Source organism: Myotis myotis, unplaced genomic scaffold, assembly GCF_014108235.1.
Source record: "Myotis myotis isolate mMyoMyo1 unplaced genomic scaffold, mMyoMyo1.p scaffold_m19_p_11, whole genome shotgun sequence".
NCBI lineage: Eukaryota > Metazoa > Chordata > Mammalia > Chiroptera > Vespertilionidae > Myotis > Myotis myotis.
In genome coordinates, this window is record NW_023416315.1 from 23,345,931 (window position 1) to 23,358,521 (window position 12,591).

A 12,591-nucleotide genomic window follows, 5' to 3' on the forward strand; every position below is an offset into this window, starting at 1 on the left:
CGGGCTGTGCGTGCGGAGGTCTCCCCTCCCGGGGGCCGGCGGGGCCCCGCAGACGTGGTTTCAGGCTCTGCACCCGGGCGAGCCCCCCCCGCCTGCGTGGGATGGGGGAGCCAAGTCTCCCGTGTTCTCGGCCCGGGTGGGAGGGCGTCGCAGCTGCCGCCCGGCCTCCGGGGCCCTCCCGTGCGGAGCCGCTTCCCACCTGCACCTGGAGGCGGCGGCGGGCGGCCGGGCGGGGGGCGGGTGATGGTGCGGGGCGTTGGGTAGCGCCCTTGGTGGAGAGCCGCTGTGCGCCAGGGAGTGCGCAGGGATGCGGGGTGGAGTCCAGCTGTCGCTGTCCCGGGAGTCCGCGTGGAGCGGAGCAGGGCTGTGCGGCCGGAGAGGCAGCTGCACAAGTTACAGTAAATGAATTGGTTTCAGGACGCACCGCCAACGTGCTCCTCCGATCGAGGCAAACAGCCAAACCGCGGGGAAGGGGAACGCTGGCAATTAGAGCCCAGAAACCGCCCCGCGCCCAGCTGCCGCCCCTCGGCTCACAGGTCCCAGCAGTGCGTTTCTTTTTGTTCTTTTTTGAACCCTCAAGGGCTCCAGTCTTCCTCAGCCTCTCTTCCCAAAGCCTTTGCTGCCTCACCTTGACGCCTTTCCCAGCTCCTGCCTGTCTTGTGACCATCATTTGTGTGTGTGTGTTTAATTTCATATAATGGTTTTTAGTTCAGAAAGAAGTGATAGGGTACTTGGTCTTGAATTTGTCTTATAAAAGTAAGCTCAGCTACTAGGGCCTGAGCACCAACGATGACATAAAAGAATGACACTGTTTTAGTAGGTTCTGTTTCACCTTGTTACTGAGAAAACCGAAGATAATTCAAAACGTGAAGCTGTTAACCGCGAGACAAGCTCAGCGCTGTCTCATCACCCTGGGAGTGGGGAAACAGCGCGCTCCGTAGCCGTGATTTGCTTCCGCCATAACTGAAGGCTACCCTTCCCAGCACACTTTCTTACTTCGCAAAAAGAGTCATTTGTAGCCCAAATAAAAAACACACAAAAACAAACAAAAAGAAAACTGACCGAGGAGTCACCTGAGGAGGGTGCTGGTGCGGAGGGCTCAGGCGAGGGAGGCAGGTGGGCCTCGGGTGGGAGCTACGCTCAGCGTGAATCCTCTAAGGCAGTGGTTCTCAACCTCGGCTGCACATTAGATTCACCTGGGAATCTTTTTAAAATCCTGATTTCTGGGCCTCGTCCTCCGGGAATTCTGTTTCTTTGTTAATAATATTGTGGCCCCACCCCATAACAAAGAAACAGAATTTCCGGAGGACGAGGCCCAGAAATCAGGATTTTAAAAAGATTCCCAGGTGATTGTAATGTGCAGCCAAGGTTGGGAACCACAGCTCTGATGTGACATTTAGCTCCAAGTTGGGTTTGCCGCTTGCTGCACTGAGGGAGACTCACACCAGGAGGAACCCTGGGGGGTGTGGGTCTCAGTAAGTGGGTGTTAGAAAGAAGTTAACGGATTTGGGCTGCAGGCGGTTTGGGGGAGAGTTAAGGAAACAGGACTTTGCTCTGATGGCCGCTGCCAGGAAGTGGGGAAGTTGTACGTATCGAGTATCTTCCTAAATCTTGTCTCAAAGGAGGGACGACAAGCTGTGGTTGGCAAGAAGCAGCCGTCACGCAGCCAGGACGGGTGGCAGTAGTGGGGGGTGTTTGGTCATTTTTCTGGTTTGGACAGTGTTCAGATTTTGTCTGTGTTCAGGCAAGATTGTGAGAGGCCTTGGTTTTTGTCGTGATTTGTCGTGACCAGCGTGGCCCCGCCTGATGTTCTGTGACGTTGTCCGTGTTCGCCAGGGGAAGGCCTGGCCCGCGCCTGGCACCACCGGGGCGAGGCCATAGGACCCGGCAGCTTCCGGACGTCAGGGCCGCTGCTTTTTTTTCTTGTGATGTTGGGCAGGTTACTTTGAACTTCAGTTTCCACATCTGTCACATGTGCGCCATGCCTCCTCAGGGCTGTTGTGCAGATTAAATGAGGAAATGTGTGCAGAGGATTTAGCCCAAAGCCTGGCACACAGCGGGCACTCCACACACAGGTCCCACTACCCCCGCTTGATGTAGCTTATTTTGACATTGAGGTTTCTTCCCTGGAACTGTGCCAGCGGAGGCCTGGTGACCAACCAGAGCTGCTCCGGAGGAGAATCTTGAGTTGAAAGATTTTACTCCCGTCGCCCTGAATCAGGCTTAAGATCGGACAGCGGTGGTCACAGCATCTCCTCATGCTGTCATTCCTTTGGCATCTGCCTTTAGGACTCTCTGCTCCCAGGAGCCAGTGGCCAGTTGGCCGTGTGCCTTTCTGACTTGGTGTTGTCTTGCTTTCTTGGCCTCTTTGGAGCCTCTTGTCCAGGCATCTGAGTCAAGCTTGCATGCCCTGACCGCGTTCACCTGCTTGGAGCTGGGAGGCCACATGGCAGGAGCTAGGGACCATCTGCTGATAGAATTCTCACGGTGAGAGCCCAGGGCTGTGGGACAGCCGAGAGGGGCAGGGGGGTTTGGGCCATGAGCATTTAGAGCTGGATCTCTCCTAACGCCATTTTCACCTCCTTCCAGGTCGGAGCATTCTAGAAATTTGAATCTGAAGTCTGGCTTCTGGTTATAATTCCGTGCTTGTCTGTGTCTAAAACCTTCAGTTAGCTCTGATTTTTCAAAATTAAAAATCATTTAATTTTGCTGGCTGGACAGTTACTTTAGATGGTTCAGAATGGTATGGCAGTTTATCTCCCAATGACTAATTCTGCTGTATTACATTTCTAGCCTATATCCTGCCTGATTTATTATTTCAAAATTTTCTAGGAATAAAGAAAGAAAAAATGAGGCAATAGAAAATGGGCCAGTGTCACAGTTAAGAAACAGAAATACACAAGGCTTTACATAAAAGAGGCTTATTTCATTTATATTAAAATAAGTCGAGACCTGGTGCATGAAATTTGTGCATTGGGGGGTGGGGGGTGGTTCCTCAGCCCAGCCTGTGTCCTCTTGCAATCCAGGACCCCTCAGGGGATGTCGGGCCTAAACTGGTAGTCAGACATCCCTCTCACAATCTAGGATGCTGCGTGCACCAGTGACCATACTTCTCATACAGGTGAAAGGCATCTTGCTGTTGTATGGACAGCTACATTTTTTTTTTTTTTTTGCCCTGATTATAAAAAGTAGTACATAACATGATCCTTCGGAGGCAGTAGTACCATTTTCCCCATCTTATGGGTGGAAAAACTGAAGCAGAGAGAAGTTAAGCAATTGGCTTTGTCACACAGTTATAAGTGTCAGAATCAGGGCTGACCACAAAATGTGCAAGCCAGAGTCCATACATGTTATCACTGCATCATCCTGTTTCTTCAGTGTTAGAGTAGCCTTGCTAGGTTTTAATTTTTAAATCTAAGAGACTGTTCCCAATATATAGGGTAGGGTCCGTAGGCCTCGCCGGCGATCAGGGCTATCTGTGGGGTGACTGGCGGGCAGGGTGATGCCCCCCCCACCCCGGGCACCCACCTTGGCTGGAGCCTGGTGCTGCCTGCTTGCCGGCCCCGCCCCAAATTGCCACTGCCAGTCGCCTTCCTCTTGGGGTGGGGGCGTGCAGATGCTCAACCCAGGTGCTGCCTTGAGCGTCTGCCCCCCCTGGTGGTCAGTGCGCATCATTGTGACCAATCGTTCCACTGTTCAGTTGATTTGCATATTAGGGTTTTATTATATAGGCTGTAACTGAAAACTGTACTGAGATGCCATTTCTCATCCATGAGACTGACACAAACACAAAAAATTGATAACACACTGTTGTTGAGACTGATACTTTCATATCTCATTGGTGACTGCAAAATGGTACAACCCAGAGATTATGGATGCATTTACCCACTGACCTTGCAGTCCCTCTTCTAAAAATCTCCCTTCAGGTACTCTTGCCCATGTATGAAGACACACATTCAGGAGTATTTAGTGTGGCATTTTTATAATAACAAAAATGTAGAAATAACCCAAGAGGTGGGCGATACAGGCCCGATTAAATAAACAGCGGTGTGTCCCGCGATGGAGCACTGCGCAGCTGTGGTGAAGAAGGACTAACATGGAAAGCTCTCTGGGATATATCGCTACAGGACAGCAAGCCGGCTGCAGCTCAGCGTAGACCCCTTTTACTCATGTTTGTGTGAAGAACCCGAAGGTGATATACCTGACGGGGAGAGGGATGAGAGGGTAGATGGGGCCGGGAGGAAAGGGATTCCTTGGTGTACATATTTTTTCATAGTTTAGATAGTTGAGCCGTGTCAATATATTATGTATTCAAGCATAACAAAAAAGAGCCCTCTAATTTAACTTCACAAGGAGCATGTTCTCAGAGCTCCTTGATTGGCTAAGCCTGATTGGAACCAACACCTATAAAGCAGCAGCCACCGCCATTAGCTCTTCCTAAAGCAGCCTCGCCTGTCAAGAAGGAAAATGGGCTGTTTGACGTTAGATGGAAGAAGTCAGCTGAGGAGTTCCCCTTCTTCACCCTCAGTCCCTCAGGGGAGAACTGGCGTCCTTACCGAGGCTTTGCTGTTCACCACACATGGGGTTTTGTGAGCCTTTGCTTTGCTTTGCTTTGTAGTGGGAAGCCTGGTGTGGCTGCTCTGGAAACCTGTTGGATCCGAAGGCAAGTTAGTGAACTTCCTTTCAAGTCGTTCCAGAAAAGAAACCGTAAAAACAGAGGTCCTGAGATCGATGGGAAACCGAGGCAGACTCCATGCAGGTCCTCCCTGGGACAAGCAGGGTGAATTCCCACAGGCCACTGGGGGGAACTTGTTTTGTTGAAGTTCTTTCCTCCCGTGTTTGGCAAAATGAACCTTGCCCCTTATCCTACACAAACTCTCAGCCGGAGCAGCCTTACCCCACCAATCTGCTTCCTCCTGAGTTCCCTCTCTTGGTCCCTGGCATCCCCTTGGTGCCTGGGTATAGTCGGAACTTAAGGATAATTAATGAGTGATTCCATGATTGTTTCGAAGAATGAGCGAGTGACCCATCGCATGTAAGAGCCTGTGCTTAGTGGAGAGATACGCATAGAGACGAGAAGCTCACTGTTGACCAGAAAGGAACTTTTTGCGTGTTGTAGAATTTCTTCCTTAAGTGTTCATTCTTGTTGTTAATATGCAAGGACTGGGGTAGGTAGCTGCACAATAATCTAAGAAGAGTTTTTTTTAGAGGAGACCTAGTGATAGGTAAAGAGAAATGTTTTCTGATTTCCCAGAGGAGGTTCATCTGGAAAAAAAAAAGGGGGGGTTAAATTAGTTAACATCTAAGATTACTCCCAGCTGTCTCATCCTATGATTTTATTATCTATGTTCCTTTCAGACACCAAGGTACAAAAACAAATAAAACACAGTTCTTGTCCATTAGACATTTTAACCTTTGACCATGGATAGTTTTAAAAAATCTTCTTTCAGTTTGTGCTTTTTAAAAAGAATGCTTATATATGTGTGTATTTGTGTGGGTGCAGACATGTATAGTTACGTATTGTGAATTGTTAATAACCTTTGTTTATGTTTATATTATAGTATTTAAAAACTTTATCTGTAAAAATTTTTATAAAGTCTTCTAGTCCTTTGTTATATTTAAATACTACAAATTTTTTTTTTTTCAGTTTTTCATTATCTTCCTAAAGGCCTTTCTCATTTTACAAGTGTACAAATATGTCTGTATTTTTTTCCAGTATTTTTATGGTTTCATTTTTCCTTAAAAAACACCACCATATCTAATCCATTGGGAATTTGCTCTTGTGTATGGCAATAAATAGCACCATTTATTGAATGGTCTAGAATTCATTCACTGAATACAGTCCTTTAATATCTTCCAATGTGTCTCTTCTTTCTTCCTCCAGCTGAAGTGTGACTGGGCCTTCATTTCTGGGTTAAAAAGTAATAGCTGGTTACTTTCCGCTTATGAATAGGGGAAATCACAGAGTGCAGAGAAAAAGCCCATTAGAAGTGGTCATAAGTAAGATACAAATTGGGGTGGTCAGTATGTTGTTCCGCAGGTATTCCAGGTCTCTGCCTTCCAAATACTTGGTGTAGGATTGTATTTCCTGAGCATAATCATTGGCTGAAGCCATGTGACTAGTTCTAACTAATTGTGAACGGACATGTTGTCTGTCAGTTCGGGGCCAGAGCAGTGGTCGGCAAACTGCAGCTCGGCAAACCATGGCTCGCGAGCCACATGTGGCTCTTTCGCCCCTTGAGTGTGGCTCTTCCACAAAATACTGACTTCTGTGCATGGGCCATGAAGTTTCAATCGCACTGTACGTGCGCGCCCGCACGTGGTATTTTGTGGAAGAGCCACACTCAAGGGGCCAAAGAGCCGCATGTGGCTCGCGAGCCGCGGTTTGCCGACCACGGGGCCAGGGCATTTCATTGCTTGGGTGAGACTTTCCAGATGATGACTGACGTGCTCGGGCGATGGCTGCCCCTTCAGTCTGCATCCCTAAATGACGGTGATGCCATAGCTCACCCATCCTCCTGTGTTGGCCATGTAGTGTGAGGAATAGATAAACCTTTTTTTGTAACAAGCTGCTAAGATTTAGATGAGGTTATTTGTTTCTGAAGCATATCCTTACTTATCCTGACTTATACACATATTTCAGTTTTTCACTTTGATTTCTTTGTCATCTTCTGAACTCAAGCTAGAGAATTTTCTAGAGAGAAGGTATTTTTTTATGTATACAGATAGGTACTAGGGAGAAATCAGGTAATTTTAGGAAAAATAAAGTCACAAAATAATAACTTATTTAATTTGGGATAACCTTATTTTTCCAGGTAATCTGGAGTTCTCAAAATGTTTGCCAAAGCAACAAGGAATTTTCTTAGAGAAGTTGATGATGGAGGTAACCTGATTGCAGTATCAAACCTGAATGACTCTGATAAGTTACAACTTCTAAGTCTGGTGACCAAAAAAAACAGATTCTGGTGCTGGCAAAGACCCAAATACCAGTTTTTATCCGTCACCCTTGGAGATGTGCTTACAGAAGACCAGTGTCTGAATCCAGGTATGTTTCCTTTTCTTCTTGTTTACAGTTAGTCCCAGGATAGAAGATGATGGTTCTTCTAGACTAGTGGTTCTCAACCCGTGGGTCGCGAAACCTTTGGGGGTCAAACGACCCTTTCACAGGGGCCGCCTAAATACATCCTGCATATCAGATATTTACGTTACGATTCATAACAGTAGCAAAATTACAGTTATGAAGTAGCAACGAAAATAATTTTATGGTTGGGGGTCACCACAACATGAGGAACTGTATTAAAGGGTCGCGGCATTAGGAAGGTTGAGAACCACTGCTCTAGACACATGTTGTCTTGAGTGATTGTAAGGTGGTCCCTTGTGATTTTTTCTGTTCCTTGCCTATGGCCTTGAAAACATCTCTTTTCTTCAAATGACATCGTTCTGCAGACCTGACATGAAAGGTTATAGCTTAATTTTTTTATTTTTTGTTAATCCTCACCCAAGTATATTTTTTCCCCATTGGTTTTAAGAGCGTGTGGAAGGGAGACACACACACACACACACACACACACACACACACACACACATCAGATGTGAGAGAGACACATCGATTGGTTGCCTCCTGCACGTGTCCCGACTGGGGCCAGGGATGGAGCCTGCAACTGAAGTACATGCCCTTGACTAGAATTGAACCTGCTACCCTTGGGTCAGGGAAATGGAAAAAGCCAAGTGTGAACTTCCTGGGAGACTCTCAGTGTATGTTACGGAGGGATGATGACTGAGGCTCTTTTTATAATGGTATTCGGTTGGATGAAAAAAATCTAAGCAATAGAAATCTGGAGAGCGGCAGCTCAGGTTTGAGATCACCAGATATTTATCTTTAGTGTTCAGATAAGAAGGGCCGATCTCTAAGGCAATCTGTAGCAATCACCTGGGTATGACCAGATGAGGAGCGTGGCAGTTCCCAGGAGACGTGACGGAAGCTCGGACACCAGGCGGGTGGTAGGATCTTCCTTAGTGCCTGGGCGCCGGGGAGGGAGAATGGAGAGTCTGGAGCTTGTGTGTTTGAGGGAGGGTGGTGTTTGAGGGAGGGGGAAGGGCATGCCCGCTGACAGCAGAAAGACAGAGATAAGGAATTGCGTGACAAGGAATTGCCTACCGGGGTAGAGGTCAGATATCACCAGATAAGTCTGCGAAGGGACTTATTTTCAGGGAGATGGCAGTGAAGGCCAGGAGAGTGTTCCCCAAGGCTGGTGGGCGGGAAGGGAAGATTCCCCACAGGGAAGGCCAGGTGGCCAGCCTGCCAGCTACCGAGTAAGCAGGACACTCGTTTGTGTCCTGGCTGGACCGGCTCTTTTTTCTGTTTCCGTGTCCTCGTCACTAGTCCTTTCACCCCGGGAAAGCACCCATTCAGAACATTCTATTTCTTCACCAGGAGAGTGGTTAAATGGATGTTTACTTGACAAATATTCATTAAATTCCACAGATACTATAGGTGTCCTTGTTTATACCTGTGTGTATTGGAATTGAGAGATAAAAAAACAAATAAGTCCCCAGTAGAGCCCCTGGCCATCCGTGCATTCACACCAGCTCTCAGCACGCAGGTGTGCTGGGGCCATTTTCTTGTGCCCACACACGGCGAGGCGGCCACCTTTCCATTTGGGGCGCAAGCCTCGTGTTTCCCACGGGTCTGCACAGGATTGGGAAGCTGGGTGGCCTGAGGCACAGAGGGGGCCATGCCGCCATCGGATCCATGTCTCATGTACTGCAGTGGTCGTGGAGTCGGACTTCGTGAAATACGAGGGCAAGTTTGAAAACCACGTGAGTGGGGCCATCGAGACGGCACTGGGCAAGGTCAAGCTGAATGTCGGAGGCAAAGGCCTGGTGGAGAGCCAGTCCTCGTTTGGGAGCCTGAGGAAGCAGGAGGTGGACTTGCAGCAGCTCCTTGGACAGGCCGCTGGCAGGTAAGGAGGACTGCGTCTGGCTCTCCGGATTTTGACGCATCTCGTGTTTAAAGTTGGATCTTTGTTGAAAGGGTGCCCAGTGGACACTTGTCAGGCCAGGAAACAGTATGGAATGCTCGGTGCCTTCATGTTGTTGAAGTGTGTTTCCTCTGTTTCCCCACTTTGCTGAAAGTTTTTTTTTTATCACAAGTGGATGCTGGATTTTGTTAAATGCTTTTTTTGCATCTATTGATGGGATCATAGGACTTTATCCTTCATTCAGTTTAGGTGGTGTATCATGTTACTTGCAGATATTGAACAAGCTTTGCATCCTGGGAAAATCCCAGTTGATTATAGTGAATGATCACTCTAATGTATTGCTGAATTCAGTTTGCTACTATTTTGTTGAGGATTTTTGCATCTATGTTCATCAGGGATATGGCCTATAATTTTTTTTTTTTTTTGTAGTCTTTGTCTGGCTGAGGAAAACCTAGATAAAATTATGGCAGAGAGCCCAGCCAGGGTGGCTCCGTGGTTGAGTGTCGACCTATGAACCAAGAGGTCAAGGTTCCATTCCCGGTCAGGGCACATGCCCAGGTTGTGGGCTTCATCCCCAGTGTGGGGGGTGCGGGTGGCAGCCGATCAATGATACTCTCATCGTTGATACTTCTATCTCTCTCTCCCTCTCTGAAATCAATATAAATATATATTTAAAAAATTATAGCAGAGACTGTAAAGGCAGAGGCATGAGTCCGGGTCCCCAGTGAGGGTACCTGGGAGCTGGACAGTGGACTGCGTCCCCCTGAGCAAGCCCAGGTGCATAGCTAGGTCTGTCCTTCCCGGGATGAGATCACCTCAGGACGGTCTTCAGAAACCCTGTTCATTGTAATTCTCCTCTTTTTCGAATGAAGAATAACACATTTATTGAGACCATTTTGTGATGATCCACATTCATGTTTTGTTCTTAGGATCATGTGTCATCCTGTAATAAATTCTGTACTTTTCCTGCCTTATCTTTCATAGTCAGCTGCCACAGGTGACACGGCCTTAAGAATAAGCGCCACACCCGCCCCATCTCTGGCCCGGATTCCTTGCTTCTAATCAGCTGGGGTCTGGGGAATTTTATTCCTGGGAAATCATTTCTGTAGCTTGGTATGTCCCTTCTACCTCTGCCCCAGTCCAAGGGATGCCGGGGGCGGGGACAGGTGACAGCAGGAACGTGGTAAAGGACAGATTTAAAGTCTAGAAATGGAAGAAGGGTCTTACCACAGAGCCACCTCTTCCTTGTCTGTTGCTAAGAGGTAAAAGTGAGGCACCCCAGGGGTTGGATAATACATAAGGCTAATGTTCTTGCTACTTCGCTGGAGCCATAAATTCTTACCTACTTCACCTGCCCGTCTTTGGACGCCCACAGTATCACTGGATTGATAAGACGCTATTTGATACACGTGTGGCCTTGGGAGTGGTAGTTAGTAATGGCTTAAGTACTGTACGTTCTTGAGGGCTTATTTGCATCAGCTGTTTTTATTTCAGGTCATTTAGATAAGTTGTCGTCTGTATACACGTTATTTAGCCCTCAGAATCCAGAGTGCTCTGTTTATTGTCCACGAGATGTGTGCCCATCTCGAAAACAAACCTCAGCTAGCCTAGAAGAAGCAAGTGTGTGTGTATAACGCTCATGTAGCATTGCTGGGCACGAGGGCATGCCACGGGAATGAGCCTTCCAGATGCACGGAGGGGACCCCTTCGAGTGAGAGCTCTACGTGTACCTTAAAACAGGCGCGATGGAAACCCCGCTAAGATAGATCATGCGTCTCCTCTTTTTTGAATGAAGAATAACACATTTATTGAGACCGTTTTGTGATGACTCACATTCGTGTTTTGTTCTTAGGATCATGTCTCATCCTGTAATAAATTCTGTACCTTTTCTGCCTTGTTTTGCATGGTCAGCTGCCACAGGTCACTGCCTTAAGAATAAGCACCACACCCACCCCATCCCTGCCACAGATTTACTGCTTCTAATCAGCTGGGGTCTGGGGAATTTTATTCCTGGGAAATCATTCCTTCTGCCCCTGCCCCCGTTCTCCCCTGTAGGTGCAGTCATTGGACCAGGTGACCTTTGAGGGTTTTCTCCCAGCTAATCGTCGGATGTGAGGGTCGCGCCAGCTCCTTCCCCTGTGTTCAGGCCTTGGTTCCAGCCGGTTCCCGAGATGCTGCCCTTCTGTGCTTTGCTGGCTGTGGTGGGGTTGAGGTGGGTGTTAGCATCCAGGCCGATGCCACTCTCGTTCTTTGTCATATTGTAAAGCAAATCTGCGCGCCACCGGCCAGGGCTCTGCGTGCTTTGCTTGTTGCAGGAGGTGCTTGTTCAGTTCTTGAACAAAGATGTAGGAAGCCAGCCCCGTGGACAGAGTCAGTGAATGCTGGTGGCCTTGTCTTTCGTCATATTCTCTGTGGGAAGAGCAGCTCTGCGGCTCTCAAGCTCCCATCAGATGCACTCTTTCGAAAGGTGTCTTTCCTGAGACCTCCCAGGCCATCTGAGTCTCTGTGTGGTCTGAAGGGCAGCCCATTTATTGTCATTTTCCCCTAAATTATTCTGTCTCCTGGTCTGGGTCTTGGCTCTTAGGACGGGGAGCAGCGGGAAGCCTGTTTGGCTTTCGGGGGTTTCTGTGCACAGAGCAGTCAGACAGCTGGCACGCCCCTGCGGGAGGGGCACTTGGCCCTGGGCGTGGCTCCTTCCTGTCCCGTCCTGGGAGCTCTACTTTACAAGGCTACTGCAGAGCTATTTGGAACGAGGTGGGATGTAGGGCCTAAAGGGAGACTCCCGAGTGCTCTCTTCTTCAGAGATTGACAGGCATTCTCGTATTTCATCACATCCAAGATGCCACGCGTTGTAAGATGCTCCACTGTTTCGTGTGCCACTAGGTGAGCACCCTGCCAGTCAAACCGCCTCGCCGTCAATGTTAAAACACCCCGATTTCAGAGATGGTAGGACCTGCTGCCTCTCGCCACCTGGAGGCAGTTACTTCCTCCACTAGAGGGTGAACGTCCACACCCCTCAGCCACTGTCCCCTGGCTTCCTCGGTGTGGGGGGTGGGAGTGGGCCAGGTATGACACAGACCGTAACGTGAGCAGAGGTGGGCAGCCACCGCGGGCGGCCTGGTCATCCGTGTGGTGAGCAGGTTTCTGGAGATTTCCTGCCGGAGGCTCTGGATGTGGGAAGTTTCCTCTATGATGGAAATGGATGGTCTGTGGGAGCGCTTCCCCCCCCCCCCCCCCCCCCCCCGCGCCTCCGGTTCTGAGAGGATCCACTGATAGTCTCTGGGGAGCGCTCCCAGGAGGACTGGGCAGAAAGATTTCTTGTTCATTAACAAGCACGTATTAAGTGCCTTCTGTATGCAGGGCCCAGGGGAGTCCAGGAAGGAGAGGGAAGAGAGGACACAGGGCTTCAGGGACAGACACGCCCGCCACATTCTCCTGGCCCGTGTTAGCCGTGTGCCTCTGGGCTATGAGCTCTCTCTGCCGCGTGTCCCTCCGTGAAATAAGGGTGACAGTGACTTTATGATCCAGTTACGTTGTCCTTAGTTGCAAAGAACACCTGTGATTGCCTCACACACGAAAACATCTGAGGGTGGGCGAGTCACCCTGACCC

At 48.9% G+C, this 12,591-nt stretch overlaps 1 protein-coding gene across 5 annotated transcripts in view; it reads left to right on the plus strand.

The window, feature by feature from the left end:
• The window catches only part of GSDME (gasdermin E), a 43,709-nt gene that overhangs the window by 742 nt on the left and 30,376 nt on the right, over nt 1–12,591 (plus strand). For all 5 annotated transcript variants that reach the window (XR_004970854.1, XM_036327874.1, XM_036327876.1 and 2 more), the window contains exons 2-3: nt 6,816–7,045; nt 8,771–8,963. Coding sequence is in view for 4 of the 5 variants with exons in the window: in XM_036327874.1 (XP_036183767.1) it covers nt 6,835–7,045; nt 8,771–8,963 (404 nt within the window). In the remaining variant the exon portion in view is untranslated. The remainder of the gene's footprint in view (nt 1–6,815; nt 7,046–8,770; nt 8,964–12,591) is intronic.